Source organism: Periophthalmus magnuspinnatus, chromosome 16 (genome assembly GCF_009829125.3).
Source record: "Periophthalmus magnuspinnatus isolate fPerMag1 chromosome 16, fPerMag1.2.pri, whole genome shotgun sequence".
Lineage (NCBI taxonomy): Eukaryota > Metazoa > Chordata > Actinopteri > Gobiiformes > Gobiidae > Periophthalmus > Periophthalmus magnuspinnatus.
Genome location: NC_047141.1, coordinates 31,804,661 through 31,832,160, shown reverse-complemented (window position 1 = coordinate 31,832,160; position 27,500 = coordinate 31,804,661). Strand labels below are relative to the sequence as shown.

The following is a 27,500-nucleotide window of genomic DNA, read 5'->3' as shown; positions in this document are numbered from 1 at the left end:
CACTGACACATCGCCCTAAAGTAGAATTGTCCCCAAAAACATTCTAAATGCATAATAAGGTAAAAAAAACCACACTTTGCATTAATAATGAGTCATAGAAATTACGTATTAAACCCTGTACTGCTCAAATTTAATCGTAGAAATAAATAATAAAATAATAAATAAATAAAAATAATAATAAATAATAATAAAATAATAAATAATAAAATAATAAATAAATGCATAAATAATAACATAATAAAATACATAAATAATACAAATAAATAAAATAAATAATAATAAGTAATAAAATAATACAAAAATAAATAATAATACAATAATTAATAAATCAATAATAATAGATAATAAAATAACAAAAAGTTCCCGACTTTACTTGACCCCTACAAAAATATAAAAATATGATCGTTCCATTTAGCACATTGAACGATAAGTTGATAAAGTATTTATTGTGACGGGCCTAGTTTAGACACATTTTGGCCTCCTGTTAGCATTATAGTTGCTAGGTAACAGTTACGGAGTTGTGTCTCATCTGCTCCTCATGTCCAACCATGAAGTGAAATGATTAACCTAAATTGCCAATTAAAAAGCCCAGGCAGGATTTGTAGTAAAATCTTAAATATAATTATGTTTAAATTACATGTGTTAATTATGTGAGATGAGAAGTTTAACCTGTTAAATGCACCTGACTATTTTTACTACTTTATGCATTTTAGATACACACAACATTAAATATATGAAGCAAGATATATGGAATTATGTAGTAAAGAAATGAAGTTATATCATTCTGCTAAATATGTTTCAACAAAACAAAAATGTAAAAAAAAAAAGTTGAGTTGAGTTGTATAACTTTTGTCTTTGCTACATAATTCGATACATCTTGTTTCATATATTTTATTCTTCTTCTATTTGTGCATAAAATGTAGAAAAAAAACATTGACAGAGTGTGTCCGAGCTTTTGACTGGTGTGTAAATTATGTTATTGGTCTGAAGGAATTGACAAAAAAAAACAAGTTATGGCAAAATCAAAAGACATTTTTTGATATGAATTGAATGTATTTTATTGTAATGGATTTTTATTTAATGTATTTGATATTTATTTATTGTATTATTATTATTATTATTATTATTATTTTAATACATTTTATTTTAATTGATTTGTATTTAATTAATTTTTGTATTAATTTATTTTATTATTAATTTATCTTAATCAATTGTATTTTCATTTATTTATTTATTTTTGTGTAGTAATTTATATTCATTTATTTTTTATTTAACAATTTTTTTTAATTTTAATTTATTTGATATTAATTGTTTTTTATTGTTTATTTTTTATTTTATTTTAATGTATTTTTATTAAATTTATTTTATATACATTTATTTAATTTTCCTTTTTTTTTTTTTTTTTTTGTAGAATATTTATTTTATTTAAGTCACATTGCAGCGTAGACTGAGGAACAGGTCCTGAATCACACGATGTGGTTTGTAATGTGAAAATCTGGATGCTTAGGTATTGCTATGAGTAACTTCACCCATATTAATATTGTACTTTTATCTCCTTAGGTAAACAGCGCCTCAAGGCTGTGTACGACGCACGCATAATAATTACATCTGTATTTTTAGTTCGAACATGTTTACCTGCTGCTACTTGCTGTTCCTGACCTGTAAAATCTTTGTCTTTGTGCCTCCAGGCCAGTGTGTTAAGTCTATTTACACATTTAATGCCGTCACTGCCCTCTGCTTCGTGCCGGAGGGAGACGGCTACATCGTTACTGGATCAGGTACTTTTCCCACCAAATGTTTCCTGTTTTTTCTGAAGGTAGAGCTTAAATATAAGACTCTAAAACAAAAGCACACCAAAAATCTGAACTTTATCTGATTTCTGGCGTGATCAGATTATGAAAATGCCCTGAGCTGAGTAATCTAATTTCTTTCTTGTTGTTCACACTTGAGATTGACCGATATGGGTTTTTTCATGGCCGACGTTGAACCAGTGGCCGATGAGCTCTGCCGATGTTTTTGAGCCGATATGCGGGTCCGATTTTGATTATTTTCCCCAGTTTATGTAATTAAAATGCACTTTTTTCACTATGAACTCAGCCACAGCCCCTTTTTTTTTAACATAAACCTTTAAAAGAGCAGCGTAGTCACGTTTTCTGCAGTTTTCGTTGTGCACTAAAGTGTTCAGGCAGCAGCTCGATCAAAACAAAATATGTAGATTTAAAGCCGATACCTAGCGCTCTAAAAAGTGCAGATATCGGCCTGATTTGAGCCAACCGATATATCGATCGATCTCGCTCTAGTTCACACCAGCGCAGGCTTTTTTTTTTACTTTCACTTACAGCAGTTACTCTAAAAATACACGGATTAACTGATACGTGTCACCGGGTGTTTGTTACATCACGCTGGGGGTGTTCTGCCTGCGCGTCTGTGGAGGAATATTCAGCAGTTACCATGGTGACACAACGCAAACATTAGCAAAAACTGCCAAGAAAAGCTTTAAGATCGTCTGAAAACTCAAGAAAAAAATACAAAATTCATTCTAACAACACTTTTTTTTAAATTTAATTTACAACAAATGGGAATGAGAATGACTAAAAAACTGTTGGCTAATGCTAATGCTAATGCTAGCTAGCTTGTGGCTGCAATGTTATTTGAAAGGGACTTATTTAACCGCACAAATCAGCTCACATGTTGTGGCTTAAGATAAGTTTTTTACGGTTAGATTGTGCTAAAATAAAGCTCAAACTTTAGTAACGGGGCTTCAGACGCAGCAGTGCCTACAGTTAGCATCACATCCTCAGATAATGTTGATGACGTCCACTCTCAGCTCTTTTTGTTGCAGTTTTATTCGTTTTTTGATCATAGACGACAAAACAGCTATTTCCTCATAATGGAGCTGAGCTGTCTGAGGTTTTATTTGGGAAAGTGTTTGTTTTAAAGTCGGATTCACTGCGGAATTAAAGCGCTATTTCTGTGTTAAATGGCACTGATTAAACGCCCGTCTAGTTTGTGAGCCTGAAATCAATCCCGAAAGACGTTTATTTACTGCAATCAAACTGAAAATCCAGATTGAACAATATAAGGAAACAGATTTTGCCTCGTGACATTTGCCGTATCGCCCGCCGTGTGATATTATAACGTTTTCAGTCTATCTTCCTTACGACTGTGACCGTTTCTGTTTTATTTAACCAAAAATTTTTATTAATCATGAATTATTTTATTGGATTATAAAGAATTCTACGCACAAAATCAGACAGGAGAAAGCAGGGAGTAGATTAGCTGTAGATTTGAGAGTGAATCCTTTTTAATCTTTAGTACTTTTTCCTGTATAAATAGTTGTTTTCGCATGAACTCCCCCTGCAGGTGTAGTCTTGTGAGTGCAGTTTGGGTCAGAGACATAGAGATACTGAATATAGTGTTGAGAGCTTTTGCCACGCCCCCTTTTTAGTCGACCAATCGATCCGCAGTTTCTTAAAGAGCCCGTGTTACGCTGTTTTGTCAGACGACGCAGTATGTTTGTGTCGTAAATGTGCGTCTGTAAGTTGCTCGTGTTTGTCTTCGGAGCCGTATCTTTTTTCCGTCAGACTCTGCAGATCGGTGGCTCATCTTGTCGGTCTTGTTTTTCAAATCCATAATAATTCCGCACATCAGACTTCACCTTCTCGAGTGGAGGATATAAACGTGTGGCGTCATCAGGCTGCTGCCCGCGAGCCACGAGCCGTACAAGCTAACGTGTGTCATTGCTATGATAGAACTCCCCCTTGTGGACAAACACCACAACTAACATCTAAACGCTGTATTGAAACCAGAAACGTGAGGCGTAAAGGCGATTATAAATGTGTGCGATCATTACGATTATTAAAAAAAATGCCACAAACGATTAATTCTGGACCTTTTTGATTTGAAACAACAAAACTCAAGCACGTGTGAATGAAACAAATCACAACTCCACGTCTGTTTTTGTTGAGGTGACATTATAAACACGACTAAAAGCTCTCAGGAGTCAACGTTGCATAATACAGGACCTTTAAGTGACAAACAGCCGTAATCTCCCACCTCCAGGAGAACGGCTCCATCAGCTGCCCTCGGAGTTTTATTGAGTCCGGCTCAGGTGCCGCGGTCAGATGTAATGAGGTCCAGACCGCTGTCCGCTCTGTTTAACCCCAAACTCTGTCACCGCAGACGGAGGCAAAGTCCAGGCCTGGAGCTGGGACTCGTTTGAGAACTGTCAATCAACCAACGCTCACGAAGACACCGTCACCTCTATTCAGGTCAGTGCACTTTCACCTGCCGGATTTGACGAAAAAATAATGGAACTGTGAGTTTTCTGACGAGCGTCGTGGTTTATGTTTGTTTTAATAATAGAATTCTGTTCAAAGTTCACGTATTAAATGTCCAGGAGAGTTTGAGAAAGATACTGAATTATGAACTCGCAAAGAAAACGAGAATCGCATTTTAAAACATGTACAGAGCTAAACTACAGGGATAGTGTTTTTTTACTCAGAATAAGCCCCCACGGAGACACAGGGAGGGCATCTGACACACAGGGACGTTTCAGAACATGTTTGTACAGAGAAATTACAGGGTTAGCAGCTTTTATGCAGATTATGACGGGATATTTTGTTGTTTGTGGAGGAAATTGTTTGAAATTTAACAATATGGGTTTTTTTCATGGCTGATACTGATTCTTTAGAATACAGAATAAGCAACAGATGATAAGCTCTGCTGATATTTTTAAATATTTTTTTCATTTTTGGATATTTTTGAATATTTTTGAAATTTTTTTTGACATTTTTTTTTAATTTTTTTATTTTTGGGATATATCTTTTGAATATTTTTGGATTTTAAAAAATATTTTGGAATGTTTTTAGATATTTTTTGTATATTTTTGAATATTTTGGGATATTTTGGGATATTTTTTAATATATTTGAATATTTTTGTATATTTTTGAAAATTTTGGGATATTTTTGAATTTTTTTTAAATTTTTTATATTTTGGGATATCATTGGATATTTTTTGAATATTTTTTTGCTTTTTTTGGACATTTTCAGATATTTTCCCCACATTCTGTTATTTAAATTTACTTACCTACTTACCCACAGCCCTTTTTTTTACCATAAACCTTTAAGAGAGCTGTTTAGTCATATTTTGTGCTTTTATCTCTTCATATTAAAGTGTTTTCTAGGCAGTAAATGGACCTAAACAAAATATAGCTCTCTGCTGGAGATTTACGGCCGATAGGTGATACTAAAAAAGTCCAAATATCGTCCAACTGGTCTAGAAATGATGGTACTTCAAAAATAGACGACATTTAAACTGTGATTTTGATTAAAGGTTTTATATTACACAAAACTGACTCTTCTAACACTTTATTATTAGTCTGTCACATCTCCAAAGCTCAAAACGCTCTGCTCCACCTTGTGATGTCATCAAGTGGTAGTTTTCAACAGTTTTTAACAGCTCCTTTTACCTTTAGTTCAGTCGAGATCGTCAATTCCTGGCCTGAAATCAACCAAATAATTCTAGAAATGAAGGTGTGTGGAGTTTAAAAACACAGCGGAGCACTTCCTGTATCGCCACACGATGACATCACGAGGTGGAGCGGAGCGTTTTCAGTTCGAGAGAAAAACTTAAGCCTAAATCCGCACAACTCCAGGTCTTTTTGTGATGGGGAAACAACATTAGAACAGATCAGAAAACAGCGTAGTTTCCACACTGTCCTTTTCTCACACAGTCATCATTTATCCGCTCGTACGATAATAGGATGGTAATAGCCTGGTGATGGGATGGAATCGTCATGGTAACTATGCAATTTGCCCCCCCGTTTGCATATTAACGCGAGGAAAAATACAAGGAATGCACAAAATATTGCAATGGATGGCACAATTACCCAGTTTAGACCTCTGTAAACATGTTCTGAAATGAATGTGGTTCTTTAATTAGTTTAACAGCCCCTATTTTCCTCTTCGCGGGCGACGCTCCGGGGAATCTGAAATGAATCCTGATTTTTTAAAACATAAACTGCAAATCTAACTAAGCTCGATCACACGCTTACAGGATCATTTGCCCGATTTAGCGTCTGTTTTGCTTGTCCCCCGTCTTCGTGTGTGGCGTCCGAGCGACTCCGAGCTGCCCCGTCGTATCGGGAATGCATAACCGCAAAACGTCACCACGGCAACGGCCCAATAAAACAGAGCGTCAGGAGGAGGCGCAAGGTGCAAACGTAAGAAAATGGTGAAAATGGTCACAAACAGACCTGGAGTTGTGTTGTTTTTTTTTGTTTCATTTGTACATGTTTAACACACAAACCTGCAGATTAAGGCTGAGTTCTTCTTCTCTCAAACTGAAAACGCTCTGTTCCACCTTGTGATGTCATCATGTGGTGATACAGGAAGTGCTCCGCTGCGTTTTTAAACTCCATACATCTTAATTTCTAGAATCATTTGGATGATTTCAGTCCTGGAATAGCCACTTATCTCGACTGAACTAAAGGTAAAAGGAGCTGTTAACTTGAAAAAACTACCACTTGATGACATCACAAGGTGGAACGTCGCGTTTTGAGCTTTGCAGATGTAACAAACTAATAATAAAGTGTTACTCAAACATGTGTGAATGAAACAAAATACAACTCCAGGTCTGTTTTAGAGGCGGAACATGGATTAAACCTCCAATTTGAGTCCATTTTGTGTAACTTTGGACCTTTAATAAAAATAAACAAATGAACGAGTGAGGATCAATAATAAAAAAACAGATTGATTCTTTGACATTTCATGAGGACAAACTGGTACAAAGTCAACAAGAGATTTATAAACTACGGGAAATGTCTCTAATCTTATCTTTTGATCAAATTTATATTTAAAAGTGGTAGAAAAAGTGCTCAATTTTATTATTTGGGGCAAAAAATACTCAAGTAAAAGTAAAATTTATGTAAATAAAAGTATCACCTGTACCTGTTTAAACATGTACTTAAAGAGTAAAACGTAAAATAATTTTCCGCAAATGTAATGTGCGTAATATAGGAACTTTTTAACTTTTTCGTATCCACATTATCATTACAGTTTGTCCTCTGTAAATAATGACCCTCTGTCCACAAAACAGCGCCGTTATCCAGTTTGAACCGTTCTTTAAAAGTAAAAAGTCGACGCTAGTTCCTCTCGTGTGTCTGTTTACCTCCACACACCGAGGATCAGGCTGAAGCTGCTGCAGATTAGCGATAGCGGCTCTACTTTATCTCCATCCTTCTGTGCGTTACAAGCATTTATCTGAACCACTGCTCCACATTTCACTAATAATAATTTCACAGTTTTGACTTGTATCTAAGTCTAGTTTTTGTCGTAACGCTGGTGCAGGTGGGACCAAAAAGTGCAGAACTCGGGGCAAATTTACAGAATGTGAAAGTTCAGACAAGTACAGGTTAGACCGGCGAGGGGCGAGGTGCCGAGTGCGAGCCAGAGTCCGGGAATGCGTCGCGGAGAGCAGGGGCAGGAGCAGGGAGTGAACAGAACCGGAGCGGGAGACAGGAACAGGGACGGAGCCACGGGCGACGGAGGCAGGGAGCGGGAACCAGAGCGGGAGGCGAGGTGCTAGCCGGGGTGCGGGACGAGACAAGGTGATGGAGACAAGACAATACCGGAGCAGGAACACGGGGTTAGGAGCAGAGCCAGATGCAGAGGAGCTGGGACGGTCCAGGGAGCAGGAATCTGAGGGCAGCAAAAATCTAATCAGTATCAAAAAGGCAACACGAGAGGACAAAAGACGAGCAGGAATAATCACGTTTTACACCCGGAGGATCTGGCTCCGAGTGTCTGGTCCTGGCTCCTCTTATCCAGGGCAGGTGGCGTTGATTGCACTGATGGGATGCAGGTGCGTGCGGGAGGAGCCAGGAACTCCGCCCAGCTCCAGGTTCAGGCAGGTGAGGGAGGGGAAAAGCACACAGGGAACAACACAGGAGGCAGAAAATGCGTGCATCATGACAGTTTTATTCTAAACAGGAAACAGCTGACCCGAGGTGCGGTTACATCATTTAGCTTGTGGTGTGCGGTCTCTTCGCTGCCATATCTTTGCACGCAGAGGTTTAAAATCTCTACGATTCTCCTCACGTCTGGTCTGCACTTTTTGTTCTTTGTTTAAAAATCTCTTAAGAGTGAAAATTGTTTTTTTCCCAAAATTGTGCAGCCTAAAAGCAAATTTCTTGGTAATTCCATCTACCAAATCTGACTAAGGCTTAAGATAAATCATATTACTGTGAAATTAAGCAGGATGAGTGTTTTTCTTACATTAGTTCACATTTCGTTTCCATGCTGCATCACAACATGTGGCTAATATAAAGTTGATGGCGTCTCACATCATTTTCATGACATTTGCAGTTTATTATACTCAACGTGAGGCAATTTGGAGACTTTCTATTGATACGTGTTGGTAAAATGCAATGATTTTAAATAATAAGTGAATAATTTTGAATGAAATCGGATTGAAAATCAGGAAAACCCAAGTCTAAATCTAGAAACTGCATTGTCCCTGCTGAATAATGAACAAAACACACCACTGTATACGTACTCTACTTTGATTTTAAGCTGTTTCGTACCTTTGCGTGCATGCATGTTGTTTATTTTTTGTTGTGAAAGCTTGCGACTGCTGTCTGAGAGATTATGAGGCTAAAATCCCTTTAATGAGCTCACGGTTTCAGTTGATTAAACGTAAAAACCCTGCACTATTGTCGCTGTCTTTTCAAAGCAGCGTTTCAGACATATGTTTTAAAACAGCTGTACACTCCGTTCTCTGCCCCTCGATAAAGACTCTGATCTCCATGACGACGGTGTGTGTCTGTCTGTGTGTTTGTGTGCGTGTAGTCTCAGGGCCCGCTCGTGTTCTCTGGCTCGGCGGAGGGGGGCGTGTCCGTGTGGGAGAATCGCTGCTCGACCCGGGAGCCCCTGAAGCGTCTGAGCCACTGGAGCGGGGGTCTGACGGGGTGCCGGGGCGGGCCGGGGGGCAGGCTCTCCCTCAGCCCCAGAGGAGACACGGTGTACCTGGCATACGGGCAAGCCTGGATCAAGGTCCTCAACTGGAGAACAGGTGAGAAACAGTGTGGTAACGAGGTCGTTTTGTTGATTAAGTCGATCAATCTTGTCGTCGGAGGCGTCGATAACGTACTGGCAAATGAGCCGGATCAGATATCTGCTTCTAAATATCACTTCAGTCGATATAAAGTGATGTAATAAGACGATTTACAGGTCGCAGTCAGACCACAAAGTCCCATAAAGTTAGAATTTTGATTTGCACAAACCCCATCTGTAGTAAATTAACAGCTGTTTAACACACATATGGATCAGTTTTGTCGTGTTTTATTTCCGTTTAAAGGAAATAAATGCTGTTTTCAGTCTCTACTCTGGTATTTGTTGATATCAGGTATTGGTAGATCCTTAAAGCTGTAGTATCAGGACTGAAAAAGCAGGTTTGATTGGAAGGATTTATATGGAACAACAGGAGAAAGGAGACGCTATTGAGTGAGAGAGTTAGCTGAACGTTTAGTATTTTTGGTTTAAAATGGCAGAGTAAACTCATGATTCACACGTTTGGTCTGTCTTTATATAAATATGTCGTTTACTTTTACTTTTTACTGCATAATTAGCTGCTTTTTTGTAATAACTGAGTATTTTATCTAGATTATGAGGATTTAAATGGAATAACAGCAGAAAAAAACGAGTGAGTGACTTTGCTGAAGCTGTGAGGTCAAAGAAATAACTTTTAGGACTCATTATAGATGCAAACTAACTACTAATGTTTTATTCTTCCATTGATTTATTGCAGGTCATGTTTCTGTATTTGTTTTAGGATATATTTTTTAAGTTGCTGAATCAATATAGTTTTTATTTTCTTTATATCGCAAGTAAAACATTCTTTATGGGAAATTCATTGTTGTGGAAAGGCAAACCCAACACTCCTCATATTCGCGCCTCATAGAAAAAAAAAGTCCTTGTTTTGTCCAGATCGAGCCGTCTGTCCCTTCTCCCCAGACCCTGCTGCATTTGGAGGTGTCATTGGCTCCGTCCTCGGCCAATCGGAAAGATTTTTACAGCCAAAAAAACACAGACTGCCCCAGTCAGATTATTTCTGCACAGTCTGTACTACACAGTCTGTACTACACAGTCTGTACTACAGAGTCTGTACTACACAGTCTGTACTACACAGTCTGTACTACACAGTCTGTACTACACAGTCTGTACTACACAGTCTGTACTACACAGTCTGTACTACTCAGTCTGTACTACACAGTCTGTACTACACATACACATCAGGCTCATGATGTTGAACCTTACACGTTTCAGTTAGATATTTAACTATTTTCTGTTTAATCTGGTAAGAAAAGATAGATCTTTTATTTTCAATTCGAGTTTATTTATCCAGCACATTCAGCTGCTTCATAAAAGTCAACACAAATCTGCAGACAACACAAACAACAAAACACCTGTATATCCTGTGTAGTGTTAAATACCAGGGAGAAGAGGTGGGTTTTCAGTCTTAAACTGTGTTAAAGACAAACAGGATCTGACAGACAGAGGGCGCTGTTCCATAGTCCGGGCCAGGGACGTCAAACTCAAATTCACAGTGAGTTCAAATTAAAAACTGAGGCAAATTCACAGGTGAACCTCAATATTTATTGAAAAATTGCACCTGATATGTAAAGTTTAACCTTTTCATATGGAAACAAACTTTAATTTAGTTTAGACATAAAATCTGGAACAACTCGAGCTTGATATTACAAAAATATGAGAAATTAAATTTGAAATAAAAGACAAATCAGTAGTGTTTACTTCTTATTTAAATAAAATAAATTATGTCTCTCTCTGTAGCCTTTCAAGTTCCTTTTTAAAGTTTGTTTTTTTTTTTCACAAGACAACAAAAAAAATAAATAAATTCAGTGAAAATTTGACTTTTAAACTATTAACAGTAGAAAAAGTTCATAGTGAAAACAAATATTCAAGCTCAATTTACTCTGTTGATTGGTCTGTGCACCAGTGTAGTAGCAAAGCATTCTGGGATTTGTAGCATTAGTGGTACATGAGCTATTTACCGGTGGGCCAACTCTAACGCACATTTGATATGATCTCACGGGCCAAATATAATTACAGCGTGGGCCAGATTTGTTGGCGGGGCCTGAGGTTGACACACTGTCACCTCTGGTCTTGACCCATATTGGCAAATCACAATGTCGTAAATACCGTAACTCCGCAACTGATTGTGCTTCATGTAAATTCAAACAGCGTCTCAAAGCAGAGGCATGAGGCTTTTTAAATATGTTACTTGTTTTACCAAAGATTACAAACTCACAAGCTGCAGAACTTCAGATTTTCTTTAGTAAACATTTAAAAAAATATGACCTATGTTAAAATCAATGTCTTAGCTGCAAAAACGCTTGACTTTTTTTTATAGGAAGGGCTGTAAAAACCTAACCTAATGTACAAGCTGCATAATCTCTTGTATAAATGTTGATTATTGTTCATACATGTAATTTAAAGTGTTTCTGAGCTGGACAGAAAGTTTTTTTCATTGTTTTCTTGCATAAAAGTTACTCAAAAGTACCTTAGTTTTTATATTTTTCTTCTACTTAAACTGGTATCACACACTTATTTGATGCATTGAAGGAAAAATAAGGATGGATTTGTAAAATAGAGGTAATTGTGTGGAAAAAGGCAAAAGTACAGGCTGATACTTCACTTAACATGATTTTTATGGCTAAAAAAAGAAAAAAAAAAGTCTAGGCGAGCTGTAATGGTCTATAATGTGCTCAGTCCTTAAAGGGTTAAGTACAGCAGGAGAATAGAAATATGCGATGAAAAGTAAAGGTAAACTGTTGAAAAATAAACTTAAATCTAACACAGCACTGAGCCACAACACTATTATTTAAATATGTGTCTATGATTATGCAGAGTGCAGCATATGGACAGAATAAACAGCAGGAAAAGTGATTCTAGTGAAATGATTTTAGCCACAAACCAGAACTAAACATCAAAATTATAAAAGTTAAAAAGACAAAATGTACCGTAGACGTGTCCTCCGGCTCAGTTTGAAACTCTGGGAGGTTTAAAATGTTATGACGCGGTGTGAGCCCGGCCTCATTTACATAATACATGAAGCTAACATCTGTCCAATTATCTCAGGAGTGATGTCCAAGCTGACCAATCACAGCAGCGTCGCCGGGGTAACAGATTGTGTGCACCAGACGGGAGGCCTCCTAATTGGCTCCTGCTACGATCTGACGAACGGAGAGAGCGCGCTGAACTGTGAGTCTGAGCCGTCGCCACACACACACACACACACACACACACACAAAAAACAAATCTAAAATGACTCGGTTTGACTTGTTATGATTAGTTTAGATGTGTTTGATTCAGCTTCTCAATTAATTTCAATGTATTTTTACTGCAATATTTCTGGGTTTTTTTCTTTTTCGTTTAATTTCAAGAAAAAGAGTAATTGTCAATGTTCTGTCAAAGTATTTTCACGTTAAATTAATCACAAAATGGACAAAGAGAAAGAAAAATAGAAAGAAAAACGATCAAAACCAGTTATTATATAATTTTTTATATATTATAGAGTGTTATTCTGGGCAACAGTGGCTCAGTTGGTAGAGCGTTTGCCCACTGATGCGATGGTTGACAGTTCGAATCCCACACAGAGGTGCGTTATGTAACTTTTTGTCTCCATGCAGTTGCTGGAATGTTTTATGTGACATTTACACTTAATTGAATTGACTGGGTTGAATAAATGTTCCTGACGAAGCTCTAAAACCTCCATGGAGACGAGGTGAACGTTTAACATCAACCTGTCGAGGGACTGAAGATGGAAATGAGCCACGTGCAGCTATAATCTTTACATATTTACATTTTAAATATACTACACAGTCTGTACTACACAGTCTACACTACACACTCTACACTACACAGTCTGTACTACACAGTCTATAGTACAAAGTCTATACTACACAGTCTGTACTACACAGTCTGTACTACACAGTCTGTACTGCACAGTCTGTACTACACAGTCTGTACTACACAGTCTGTACTACACAGTCTGTAGTACACAGTCTGTAGTACAAAGTCTATACTACACAGTCTGTACTGCACAGTCTGTACTACACAGTCTGTACTACACAGTCTGTACTACGCAGTCTGTACTACACAGTCTATACTACACAGTCTGTACTACACAGTCTACACTACACACTCTACACTACACAGTCTGTACTACACAGTCTATAGTACAAAGTCTATACTACACAGTCTGTACTACACAGTCTGTACTACACAGTCTGTACTACACAGTCTGTAGTACACAGTCTGTAGTACACAGTCTATAGTACAAAGTCTATACTACACAGTCTGTGCTACACAGTCTGTACTACACAGTCTGTACTGCACAGTCTGTACTACACAGTCTGTACTACACAGTCTGTACTACGCAGTCTGTACTACACAGTCTATACTACACAGTCTGTACTACGCAGTCTGTACTACATAGTCTACACTACACAGTCTATAGTACAAAGTCTATACTACACAGTCTATACTATAAAGTCTATACTACACAGTCTGTACTACACAGTCTATAGTACACAGTCTATACCATGTACACTTCATTTGGGGATAAACAGCAGACAGAGAAGATATTTAACTATTTTCTATTTAATGTGACATGAAAAGAGAACCTTTATTTTCAATTCATCCATCCATTTTCTTCCTCTTATCCGGGGCCGGGTCGCGGGGGCATGGACTCCCAGACCTCCCTCACCCCAGACATGTCCTCCAGCTCCTCCGGTGGCGTTCCCAGGCCAGAGACATAGTCCCTGAGTGTCCTGGGTCTTCCCCGGGGCCTCCTCTCGGTGGGACATGCCCAGAACACCTCCCTAGAAAGGCGTCCAGGAGTCATCAGCTACACCTCAGCTACATGTCAGCTCCTCTCGACATGGAGGAGCAGCGGCTCTACTCCGAGCTCCTCCTGTGTCACCGAGCCCCTTATTTTCAATTCAAGTTTATTTATATAGAACATTAATCTGACCAAAGTGCTTCGTATAAAAGGCAACACAAATAAATGATCATTAATATGTGCTGCCCCTTTACAAATAAATAAAATAAAAAAACATAAGAATGAAATTAAATATCTTTTGAATTCAAGTAGGCAAGGCAAGTTTAGTGCTTTACAGAATAAAAAAAGACATTAAAATCACAATACAACGAATCGAAACATAAATAATCATCATAAACTTAACATTAAATCATAAAATCAGCATTAAAGTAGCGTATTAACAGTAAAGTAGTGGTTGTATTTTTACAGTTTATGTCGGAGTAAACGATCCTGCCCACACTGACCTCACGCTCATTTGCTTTCAGTGTTCTCTCTGCCTCAGTGTCGGTACCTGACCTCTCTGACCCGCCCCGACGCTCCCAGAGTCCTGTGTCTGGCCTCGTGGACCACGGGCAGCGGCGACCATCGCTGGGTCACCGGGGGTCGTGACCTCGTCGTGTGGGAGCAGCTGCCCTCGTCTGGAAGGCAAAAGTGCGTCCTGCCTCTGTCAAAAAACCTGCGCCTAAAACTGCCTCAAAGCTGCGGAAAAACAGATTTACTTTACAGGTTTAAGTTTGGAAAAGTTTACGTTAAATGTTGATCTGATTCACACTTCGTATTGTGAGAATCTTGTTCGTTTTTTGGAAAATTTGTGGAAAAGTTTTGACGTTAAAATGTTACAGTTGTCCCTCGTTTATCACAAGGGTCACGTTCTAAAAATAACCCGCAATAGTCAGCTTTATTTTTTACATTATTCTCTATGTTTTTGTCTGTAAAACCCCTCACCACACACTTTATACACTTTTCTCACACATTTTCTCACATTTCTCTCTCGTTTAAACTCTCTCGAAGTTCAAACCTTCGTAGATTTTTTAAAATACGCACAGTATCATAGAACGAAAGCGAAGGTGGGTCCAACGTTTGGGTCCGATCCATCGCAAAAGACGAAGTTTAAATCTGTCAACCGGACAAAACGTTGAAGGAGTGAAGACGTTTCGCTGCTCGTCCAGATTTAAACTTCGTCTTTTGTTTTTCTGTACTGTAAATAAAAATGACAGCTTTTAGAAAAACTGTAACACATTTAATTTTAATGATCAACCCCACGACATTGAACATGTAAGAAATGAAGATCTGTATATAAGAAATTAAGTTTATTGTACACAAAGGAATTCAAGATGCTTTACAGAATAAGAAAGACATTAAAATCTTACAAATATAAACAAAAATAATAACAAATAATCAGACACGGCACGGAGGAGACTGAGGGACGATGGTCTAGAGTCCAACAGCCAATCAGGACGCACGACACAATGGTCTACAGTCCCTTAGCCAATGAGGACGCACAACACAACACAAAAGCTTGAAAAATTGCACTAAACAAATCCGCGAGACGGTGAAAGATGAACCGCGATATAATGACAGACGACTATATATAAAGTCGGTTGTTTTGTGTCAAATGTTCAAGTCAAACACTGCACCGATTCTCTGGGAAGCATCAAAATGTCTCTGTAGTCCCTGTAGAACACGTGTCAAACTCAAGGCCCGTGGGCCAAATGCGGCCCGCCACGTCATTTTATGTGGCCCGCGACAAAGCAAATTAAAAGGTATGACTGTTTTAAAATGTCAGTTTATCATTAGCTACACAGTTAAACAGACATTTTTTTCACATCTATGCAAATCCATATGGAATATTTGTAACTTGAATGAGTAATAAATATAGAAACGCTTAATTAACAAGATAAAAACTTATTGACATTTATCTTAGTTACATCTGACCCTTTGAGAGCAGCCATTTTGTTGATGTGTCCCTTTGTAAAAATGAGTTTGACGCCCCTTTACTGTGAAGATCAGCAGCTCCGTACAAAATAACACAACGCGAAAGACGATAGCGGCGCTCACGGAAACTGCAGATGAGGATATTCTAGCTCGGGCTGTGAGTTTAGTCTAATATTTACACCTCCTCCTCCGTTAGGCCTTGATAAAACTTACAATTCCTGTAGTTCAGACTTTTACGAGACTATAAACATGATTGATTAACTAGCAGAGCAGTTCTTGGCAGTTTTCTCTCAAACCTGGACGCCTCTGGATGCGTCGAAAATGTGGACGGTGAAGGTTTTTTTTGGGTTTTTTTTGGACAAATCACAAAATAAGTCGCCAGTCAACTGCAAAGATCGTTATAAGAGCTCGTTTAACGCTAACGGGAGCGTTTACAGAGATGATAAAAGTTGTCTGTTCAATTGAATCTTTTATTTATAAGGGAACGCTGTGTTTTGAGACTCGGGGTGAAATTTACAAGAGCGAACCTGTTTCAGACGACGTCACGACGCTGTATTCGACGATAATATTTAACAAAGACGGAGGAAGTAAAATGAATATTGTTGAAATTCTGAACCTGATCATTTCTTTAAACATTTCCTGGCAAACTACAGGGTAATTACCGTATTTTCTGGACTACAAGTCGCTCTGGAGTATAAGTCGCACCAGCCAAAAATGTATAATAATGAAAAAAAAAACATATATAAGTCGCTTTTATGAGCAAATTTATTTTATTTGTAAAGCTAACGTATCGTCATTGGTGTCAGAACTGAACAACCTGGATTGGTGCGTCACTTTTCCTCAACTTAGACTTTAATCTGAGTTTTATTTAAACACAATCTAACCTGGAAAAACTATATTTTCCGAACTATACGTCGCTCTGGAGTATAAGTCGCACCAGCAAAAAATGCAAAATAATGAAGAAAAAAACATATATAAGTCGGTTTTGGGGGGATTTATTTTACAAAATCCGAGACCAAGAACAGACATTTTATCTTTAAAGTCAAGTTATAATAATAATAATAAAATGGAGAGCTAGCATGCTAACGTAACACATTTATATTTATTCAGCTCCATGAAGCACAGACAGAACTGAACACGTGTCTGGTTTGTTAACGTAAGATATTAACAGTTAATCAGATAAATAAAGAATAAAAACAAGCAACAAGTTTAGTCTAGATCTCACTCCAAATCAATAAATCCACTGAATTCTTCATCCTCGGTGTCGCTTCTGAACAAATCCACCAACTCCAGAGGAAGATGTAGGGGGCGCTATTGTTCAGTGTTTCTCAGATGTTTTTTAAATCACCGTAATGTTGAAATTTTAAATGTTCAGTGGTTCAGGAGGAGGAGACGCTGGTACAAGTCTAGAGCGCCCTCGTGTGGTGAAGATGTGGAATTATATATTTGAATAATTTCACGTATAAGACGCGTCTGAGTATAAGTCGCCCCCCCGGACAAACTATGACAAAAGTGACACTTACAGTCCGGAAAATATGGTAATAGAAAAAAAAACTGTCTCTTGCCCCGCCCCCTTCTGAGAGTATGACATCATCACATCATAAAATCTGAAAACTACCAATCGCTGTGAAATATACGATACATAAATGTACAAATGTTGAACCTGATCGTTTCTTTTCATGGCGAGACCCTAAACCTGTGACGTCGTCTGAAACACGGGAAAAAGAAACACGTTTGACTTTATATATTTATGAAATTCTGCAGGTGTAATTTTGCTAAACGTCTTCACTTCTTTTTCTGTGTGTTTATTTCCAGAGGTGACGTGTTGGTGCGGAGAAAACACGGACTGGATTCTGTCCTGGAGTCGGAGGAGGGCAGCGGGGACGAGAGCGACGGTACGGAAATAACAGCGAGCTCGCGGCGCTTTGGTTTAACTGTTTAAATGAAACGTGCTGTTCTAACGCAGACGATGAAGACGAAGAAGAAGACGGATGTGAGGAGTCGGAGGAGGAGGAGGAGGAGGAGAGCGGGTCGAGTGTGTGGGCTCGATGTGCTGTTCAGTGAGCAACAGGGAGGAGGAGGAGGGAGGAGAAGAGGGAAGGAGGGAGGAGGAAGAAGAAGGGGGGGAGGAGGACACTGAGTGGAGAGCAACAGGGAAGGTGGGAGGAGGAGGAGGAGGGAGGAGAAGAGGGAGAAGAGGGAAGGAGGAAGAAGAAGGAGGAGGAGGAGGGAGGAGGAGGAAGAAGAAGGGGGGAGAGGAGGAAGAAGGAGGAGGAAGAAGGAGGAGGAGAGGAGGACACTTAGTGGAGAGCAACAGGGAAGGTGGGAGGAGGAGGAGGAGGAGGAGGAGGGAGGAGAAGAGGGAAGGAGGAAGAAGAAGAAGGAGGAGGGAGAAGAGGGAAGGAGGAAGAAGAAGGAGGAGGGGAGAGAGGAGAGGAGGAAGAAGAAGGAGGAGGAAGGAGGAGGAGAGGAGGACACTGAGTGGAGAGCAACAAGGAAGGTGAGAGGAGGAGGGAGGAGAAGAGGAAAGGAGAGGCAGGGAGGACAAGAAGGAGAAGAGGGAAGGAGGAGAGGAGGAAACTGAGTAGAGAGCAACAGGGAAGGAGGGAGGAAGGAAGGAAGAAGAAGAGGGAGGAGAAGAGGAGGAATTTGAGCAGAGGGTAACAGGGAGGGCGGGAAGAAGGAGAAGAGGGAGGGAGGAGAGGGGGAAACTGAGCAGAGAGTAACAGGTAGAGAGGGAGGAGAAAGAAGGAGGAGAGGGAGGAGAGGTAGGGAGATGGAAAGAAGGAAGAGAGTGAGTGAGTGAGGAGAGGAGGAAACTGAGCAGAGAGAAGAGGGAGGGAAAGAGCAGGAAACTGAGCAGAGAGCAACAGGGAAGGAGAGAGAGGAGTATGGAGGAGAAGGGGGAGAGAGGAGAAGAGGGAGGACAAGTGGGAGAGGGGACAGGGAGATGGAAAGAAGGGAGAGAGAGGAAGAGGGAGGGAACGGGGAGAAATCGAGTGAGGAGAGGAGGAAACTGAGCAGAGAGCGACAGGGAGAGAGGGAGGGAAGGAGGAGAAGAGGGAGGGGAGGCAGGGAGATGGAAAGGAGGGAGAGAAGGAGAAGAGAGAGAGCGGTAACGAGTCTGGGGGCAGATCAGGAGAGAACGAAAAGAGGGGAGAGAAGAGAGAAAGATGGAAGAGATAGAAGGATGAAAGGAGTGGACAGAGAGGATGGACTGACATAGAGGGAGGGAGTAATGGAGGTGAGGAAGAGGAGGAGAGAGAAAGAGGGAGGGAAAAGTGGAGGACGGAGTCAGTTCTGAGACTCATGATCTGTACATAAACACTTTGTACATATTAAACGTCGCTGTGTGACTATCAACGTCTGGGTTATTTTCTTTAAAGTCGCCCTCTGGAACATTCACTCCCGCTGGTTTTAAAATCGCAGGACAGTTATAATTGACCGTGTCTGAGCTCGTATCACGGGGTCGTTCGGGTTTTTCGTCGTAGAGAATCTGGCAACGGGAAGTGAACGTGTCTCTTTTCTGCTGCGATAATTGGCCTGTAAATCAAAGCACTAAATATAAACTCTGCTTTTACGTCCGTCCATTTTCTTCCTCTTATCCGGCGCCGGGTCGCGGGGGCAGCAGTCTAATCAGAGACCCTCAGACTTCCCTCACCCCAGACACGTCCTCCAGCTCCTACAGCGGGACCCCGAGGCCGGACCAGAGACGTAAACCGCGTCCAAATTCGCCGTTTTCGCGCTTCGCTGCGTTCAAAGGACACCTATGTCACTTCCACTGCGACGAGGCCTGTCCCGTTTTATCCGCGCGACGAATGCGTTTCCACGGAGATCGGCTGCGAACGAAGCGCGCTATATCCCATCATGCACCCTTCTACGACAGAAACTAGGTATATTTTCTCCTCGCTCACTTTACGCGCTCTGAACACGCTAATGATTCACCTAGATGAGTTTATAAGCACTTTTCACAACTGTCAGCGACTAAAACTAACAAAAACTAGCATGTTACCGTGCATTTCCTGATTCCTGGACAGTGAAACGCTTCACAATTAGACGCAGCGGACGTATTTTTTTAGCTTAAACGATAAATTTGTCCTGGGGCGAGACACATTTTGGGGGAAAAAAAAATGGCAACGGTTTCATTTGAAGGACATTTACGTCACTTCCGGCGCGATAATTCCCGTCCCGTTTCACGCACCCGACGAATGCGTTTCCATGGAGATCAGCCATAAACGAAGCGTGTATCCGGGCAGACTTCGCGCACTGCTATATCCCATCATGCACCGCGCGTCACTTCTTCTACAGGAGAAACAAGGTGTATTTTCTTAAACTTATGTAATACTCGCTACAATTAGGGAAAAAAATCACCTTGAACTTTATATTTGTCTGTTGATTTTCAAAGAGAAACATTAATTCCTGACTTCATTCGATCTAAACAGAAATAAACGGCTGCGACGACAACGACGACGACACCTCGACTCTTCTACGAAATAATGAAGAATTAAAAATAAAACTGTGATTATTTCAGTGTCCATTTTACACGTTTAGGTCATGAGTCAGCGGCCGTCACGGTTGCTAGGCGATGTAACGTAAGCGCACAGACAGCGGTTGACGTACGCTCCGTGGCGGTTGACGGAGGCTACATGGAGGAGTACCCTTCATCAGCCGGGTACTCCGAACGGTACTTCAAAGTGCGCAACCGTCGAATTGAGACGCAGCTTTTGTCTCGTGTCTTTGTTGGGGCGTCTTCTTGGTGCGACACGGAACACCTCCCCAGAAAGAGACGTCGAGGAGGAGACTTCCAGAAGAGCCGCCTGAACCTCCTCAGCCGCTCCTTTCGACGTGGAGGAGCAGCATCTCTAGACCGAGCTCCTCACCCAGTCACCCTGCGGAGGAAAATCATTTAACGCTCGTATCCGCCGTCTCGTGAAAACCCAAAGCTCGGGACCAAAAGTGAAGGTCAGAACATCAACTCAACTCTGCATTTGTTAAACATTTGTGTGAAAAACTAATAACAAATCAATATTTCGTTTGTACTTGTTATTTTCAGGCTCATGTCGATGTGCAATTTTAATTTCAATCAAGACGGAGCTTCATTTTTAATTGTCAGACGATGATCAGTTTGAGTCTTTTAAACGTGGAGCTCCACAGTCAAACCTCCCGTCGGTAAAAAAACGTGATTTTGGAGCCGAGTTTGAAATTTGAGGAATAAATTTGACTATTTCTGTGTAAAACTATAATTATTAAAAGTGTGTTTGTGATTATGATCGGGAAATAAACGCGGAGAATCGTGAGGAGAAACAAAATGGCCTCTGCTTTTGAAATCGCTGATCTCGTCCTTCGTCCTCGAGTGTCGTCGTCTTGTCTCTTTTTCCGCTGAAGCAACCGGTGAATAAAAATGAAATGATCTCCACTCTTCCCGCGTCTTGACTCTCGTTCTTCTCGTCCTTCTCGTTCTTGCGTTTTTTTGTAAGTTTAATCATTGTTTTTGTTCTTGTTTTACTTTAAAATAAGCGCATTAATGTATCTGCCGTGGCGTTTGTGTTCCACTCGTCCAATTAATTGCTCTGTCTGTTTAATTGAAGCGTTTAAAAAAAAACATAATTAGCATTTCTGTTTCCATCTCTCTTCTGCCTCTCCTTTTTCTCATCCCCCTTTCCTCTGTCTCTGTTTCTTTATCTCTGCGCTCTCCTCATTATTCTATCTCTTCTCTCTCCTCGTCTCTGTCCCTTTCTCTCTTTCTCACCCTCAATCTCCCTCTTCTCCCTCCGCTGCCTGTCTCTCCATCACCTCTTCACCAGTTCTTTCTCTCCTCCATCCATTCTCTCTCTCCCTCCCTCTCTCTTCCCTCTTCTTTTTCCTTCTCTTTCTCCCAGCTCGTCCTCTTCTCCTCTCACTGTCCTTCCTTTTCTCTCCCTCTTCACCCCCTTCTTCTTTCTATCCCCCTTTTCTCCATCTCTCCCTCTTTTGTCCATCTTCTATCTCTCCTTCCTCTTGCTCTTTCTGTCCCCCCATTTCTTGATCTCTCTCTTTCCTTCTCTCCGTCTTCTCCTTCCTCTTGCTCTTCCTCTCCCTTTCTCCGCCCCCTCTATGCCTCTCTCCCCCATTTCTCCATCTCTCCCTCTATTTCTCGTCATCTTCTATCCCTCCTACCTCTTTCTCTGCTTTCTTTCTGTCCCTCTCCCTTATCTCTCTCTCCCTAAGCCCCCTCCCTCTGTCCATCTCTCTCTCCATCCCCTTTATGCCCCCACCTCTCTCTTCCTCCCTAAGCCCCCCTCCTCTGTCCACCTCTCTCTCCTTCTCTCTCTCTCCACCCCCCTCTATAACCCTCACTGTCCATCTCTCTCTCTCCTTTTCTCTATCCACCCCCTCTATGCCCCCTCCTCTGTCTCTCTCTCTTTCCTTTCTCTCTAAACCCCCTCTGCTCTATCTGTCGATCTCTTTCTCCTTCCCGCTCTCCACCCCCCTCTCCTCATCCTCTCTCTCCCCCTCCTTGCTCTCTCTCTCCCCCTCCCTTCCCTCTGTCCATCTCTCTCTCCTTCCTTCTCTCCACCCCCTCCTCTCTCCCTCTGTCCATCTCTCCTCCTCTCTCTCTCTCTCCACCTCCCCTCTCCTCTCCCCTCCCTCTGTCCATCCATCTCTCCTTCAATCCACCCCCCTTTATGCCCCCTCCTCTCTCTCTCTTTCTCGCTCTCTCCCTAAGCCCCCTCCCCTCTCTCTGTCCATCTCTCTCTCCTTCCCCCTCTCCTCATCCTCTCTCTCTCCCCTCCTTGCTCTCCCCTCTCTTCTTTTTCCTTCTCTTTTCTCCCAATCCCTCCTCTTAAGCCCCCTCCTCCCCTCTCTCTGTCCATCTCTTTCCTTCGCTCTCTCCTCATCCTCTCTCACTCTCTCTCCTCCCTCTTCTTGCTCCTCCTCTTAACTCCCCTCCCTCTGTCCATCCATCCCTCTCTCTCCCACCCCTCTCTCCTCTCCCCTCCCTCTTAAGCCCCCTCCCCTCCCTCTGTCCATCTCTTGCTCTCCTTCCTTCTCTCCACACCCCTCCTCCCTCCCTCTGTCCATCTCTTTCCTTCCCTCTCTCCTCATCCTCTCTCACTCTCTCTCCTCCCTCTTCTTGCTCCTCCTCTTAACTCCCCTCCCTCTGTCCATCCATCTCTCTCTCTCTCCTCTCTCTCTCCTCCAGTCTAAACGCCTCAGTCGCTACGGCAACCAAAGCTTCCCACCCTCCCTCCTCCCTCGCCTCCTGTCCCCCTCTTCTTCTCCTTCCTCTCCATCTCTCTCTTTCCAGTGGCAGAGGTTCGGGCTCCAGACCTGCTCCATGTCGAGTGTTTGCGTTTGCGCTCGTGGCTCCGCGTCTCGTTCTTTTTTTTTCTATTTTTTTATTTATTTTTTGTGACGTTCTGTGACATTTCTGTGGCATTTAAGCGATAGTTCTGTGGGAAGTTACCGCTCGTGTCTTCAAAGTGGCGTGGAGTGCGTTCGTCTCGGCTCGTCGGCTGTAATAATGATTGATTTGCTTTACCCAGGTGTGCGCAGGGTGAGTGAACGCCGATGTTTTTGGGGGATTTTACTGCATAATTTAGTCTTTAATTTGAATTCCCGACGTGGAAAAAACGAGCCGGAGCGCGCGGAAGTGTCCGTTTAACCTGTTTGTGACAAAAAAGCTGGGGAAAAAAAGCAGGATCGCAGCTTCTCCTCGTCACTTTTCTTCGCTCTCATGTCTTGTTTTTCTTGTGTTTTCACAGAGAGAGGGATGAACGGAGGAGCGGTGGCGTCTAAGTGAACACAGAAGCGATGGAGAGATGGTAAGATGGATAGGGAGGTGAGGAGGAGCAGACGCAGGTGTCATTGTGACTGATGTTTGGAAATGGGAGTGAAACATCGGCGGAGGAGAAGGAGGAGCGGGCAAAGCTCCACCGGACGATATTTTCTCTCCTCCTGAGACTCTGGATTAAAAACAGTAACTTACAAAAACATTTCAAGACTTTTCCTCAAAAATAGACAAATTATAGCGACTTTTACCCAGAATTACGCTCATTTCTTTTCATATTTCTCACTGATTAAAATGTAAATGTCTCCCGTTTTTATTTAATTACACATTTTGTCAGGTAACGCTCCAAACATCTGCTCCTCAAACCATTCCGCTTCCCGCAAAATAAGAAATATCGCCGTGTAGGATTCGTCTGTGAGTGAAAGTGTAAATCTGGATGTGGATTTTCCTTCGTCTCGTTTCGTTCGCGCAGATGTTCCGTCGTATAAATCAGTGGAAATAATCTGTCATGATTTGCAGACAGTCTAATTGTGTTCAGGATTGTCTTAATTACAAACTTCCTGTATCGGGTAAACACTGCTTTTTGGTGATGTGGTAAAAAAAGAGTCAGTTTTTTCAGCGCGTATTCGTCAAAGTTGTTTTTTTTTCGCGACGTTTCTTATGATAAACAAAAGCGTGTGACTCATAATGATACAGTTTTGTGAATAAACATCAATTTGGCGTTTTAACCTCTGCGCAAAAACAGTCAAACGAGCTTAAACTTCCTCCTCAAACCCTGATCTGGTTAGTTCTTCGCTTTTGGGAGACCGCAGGGAATACCAGGTGCCACAGGAGGGCGCTAGAGGTAAAAACAAAACTGTTGCTTTGCGTCTTTAAGCGAGACACTTAAACACCTGGTCGTGTCTCAGTTCGTCGGTTTTTACGCTTTTTCGTCGGCTGCGTTTTGAAGAGCGCTTACGTCACCGTCCCGTTTCCATGGAGACCGGCCGTGAACGAAGCGTGCGCCCGAGCGGACTTCGCACGCGCCGCTATATCCGCATCATGCACCGTGCGTCACTTCTTCTTCTACAGGAGAAACAAAGTATATTTTCTTAACTTTATGTAACACTTGCTACAAAATCACCTTGAATTTCAGTGTCCATTTTACACGTTTAGGTCATGAGTCGGCGGCCGTCACGGTTGCTAGGCGATGTAACGTAAACGCGCAGACAGCGGGTGACGTATGTTCCGCGGCGTGGGCCTGTCCCTTTGTGGTCGACGGAGGAGCGCCCTTTGTCGTCCGGGTCCGACCGACGAGTGCGACCGTCGAATTGAGACACGCGGCGTTCGTCCGGTGTAAAAGTGGCGTGTGTGAGTTTTGTGGTGGTGGGAGGGGCTCAGTTCTGTCAGTCTGTCCCAGGGCGGCTGTGGCTGCAGCAGAAGTTTAACATCAGTGTGAGGGAATGAGACACGGAACTAAAGTGATTTTGAACATTTGGAAAAGTGCTATGAAAGATTAATTTATTCTTTTTTTTTCTTTTTCTTCTTTTTTTCTTTCTTTTTCATTTTCTTCCTCTTATTCTTCCTGTTCTTGTTCTTTTTCTTGTTCTTCTTCTTATTCTTTCTGTTCTTATTATTCTTTTCTTTTTTAATTCCTTCTTTTTCTTATCTTTTTCTTCTTATTATTCTTTCTGCTCTTGTTCTTTTTTCTTCTTCTTACTCTTATTCTTCCTGTTCTTTTTCTTCCTCTTATTCTTTCTGTTCTTATTCTTTTTTCCCTTCTTTTTTATTTCCTTCTTGTTCTTATCTTTTTCTTCCTCTTGTTATTCTTTTTCCCCTTCTCCTCCTTCTTTTTCTTCTTACTTTTATTCTTCCTGTTTTTGTTCTTTTTCTTCTTCTTATTCTTTCTGTTCTTATTATTCTTTTCCCCCTTCTCCTCCTTCTTTTTCTCCTTCTTACTCTTATTCTTCCTGTTTTTGTTCTTCTTACTCTTATTCTTTCTGTTCTTATTATTCTTTTTCTCCTTCTTTTTCTTCTTCTTTTTCTTCTTTCTGTTCTCATTATTCTTTTTGTCCTTCTTTTTTAAATTCCTTCTTCTTATCTTTTTCTTCCTCTTGTTATTATTCTTTTTCTTCTCCTTCTTCCTCTTCTTCTTCCTGTTCTTCTTCTTCTTATATACATATATATATTTTTATTATTATTATCTTTAAACCAGACGCTTTTCCCTCCAGAATCCGACCGTTGCAGATTAAAAATGCCTGAATCTCTTGTCATTTCTTTGTATTTATTTAATTATTTTTTTTCCTGATCCTTCTCTCTTCCTCGCTCTGATCTTTTCCTCTTTTCCTCCCTCAGCTCCATCTCTCCTGCTGCACGACTGCTCGCCCTCCGCTGGCTACTCTCCGTCCTTTTGATCTCCGTCTCGTTCCCGCCCTCCACCTGTAACCGCGACGACAGGGAGTCGGAGGAGCAGCTGTCCGTCACGGCCCAGGCCACGCCCACTCCCCTGTGGGCGGTGGTCTGGGGCCCGACGCAGCCCCTGGAGGACGAGACGTATCACTTTATCTCCAGCCAAGAGACGGAGCCGCTGTCGCACCCGGGGAGGCACCTCGTCGGGGGGAGTACCACGGCGCAGGACTGGCCTCGAGGTTCTCCCGGGAGCGCTCACCCACCGGGGGACACGCTGCTCCTGCCCAGGCCCAAAGACGGAGCGGAGGACGAGGGGACGGAGGCGGAGGAGACGGAGCCGGACGAAGGTGGGAAAAAACATTCAAATTATGGATTTTTAAACGATTTCTGCGGCGGGCGATAACCAAAACGAACGCGGCGATACTTTTGAAGACGGGCCTCATAAATCCGCTGCTACTTGTCCAAACCATCCAAAATGTGCCTCCAAACAGCTCTAATCGGGACAGTTCTGCGTGATGTCACCAACTACTTGAAATGTCCGACTCCACTGAAGACGACACAAACTCAGATTTAACAGATTCTGACTAAAAAGCGGCAGATTTTTTGTGCTAAAGTTGCCAAAAAATGGTTCAGGTTAAGTTTTTAGTTATTATCTTAGATTGTCTCCATGGATACGATGTTGTTTTGCCTGAAATATCCCACAGTATGGCATTAATTTCATCTTGCCGTCAGTCGCAGTAAAGAAAAACCCTGAAAAACGGCAACAGCGCTGACACGGTGACAGAGACTTTCCACAGATCTTACCTGTAACTCGGCGTTGGTTCTTTGTCTCCATGAATATAGATAAATAAAGCCGTAATATGGAACATTCTAGGCGAAGTACCGTGTTTTCCGGACTATAAGTGACACCAGCCAAAAATGCATAATAATGAAGAAAAAAAACATATAAGTCACATTTTTGATTTTTGGGGGAAATTGATTTTACAAGAGCAAACATTTTATCTTTAAAGTCAAGTTATAATAATAAAAATAAAAATAAAATAAAGAACAACAGTATCTATTAACAGGATTTATTAATTTTTGCAAGATTCTGCTAAAACATAGAGACAAAATTGGACAGGAAGTAGTGATGCTAACAGGAAGTAGTGATGCTAACAGGAAGTAGTGATGCTAACAGGAAGTAGTGACCAAGAACAGACATTTTATCTTTAAAGTCAAGTTATAATAATAAAAATAAAATGGAGAACTAGCATGCTAACGTAACACATTTATATTTATTCAGCTCCATGAAGCACAGACAGAACTGAACACGTGTCTGGTTTGTTAACGTAAGATATTAACAGTTAATCAGATAAATAAAGAATAAAAACAAGCAACAAGTTTAGTCTGGATCTCACTCCAAATCAATAAATCCACTGAATTCTTCATCCTCGGTGTCGCTTCTGAACAAATCCACCAACTCCAGAGGAAGATGTAGGGGGCGCTATTGTTCAGTGTTTCTCA

At 41.2% G+C, this 27,500-nt stretch overlaps 1 protein-coding gene across 1 annotated transcript in view; it reads left to right on the top strand.

Annotated features, from left to right (window-relative positions):
• The window catches only part of LOC117384284 (uncharacterized), a 41,896-nt gene extending 15,496 nt beyond the window's left edge, over positions 1-26,400 (top strand). The window contains exons 7-15 of the mRNA XM_033981572.2: positions 1,689-1,778; positions 4,183-4,271; positions 8,851-9,073; positions 12,160-12,282; positions 14,389-14,554; positions 17,654-17,733; positions 17,805-17,873; positions 20,390-20,522; positions 25,944-26,400. Coding sequence (XP_033837463.1) covers positions 1,689-1,778; positions 4,183-4,271; positions 8,851-9,073; positions 12,160-12,282; positions 14,389-14,554; positions 17,654-17,733; positions 17,805-17,873; positions 20,390-20,522; positions 25,944-26,400 — 1,430 coding nt within the window. The remainder of the gene's footprint in view (positions 1-1,688; positions 1,779-4,182; positions 4,272-8,850; positions 9,074-12,159; positions 12,283-14,388; positions 14,555-17,653; positions 17,734-17,804; positions 17,874-20,389; positions 20,523-25,943) is intronic.
• Positions 26,401-27,500: the final 1,100 nt, after the last annotated feature.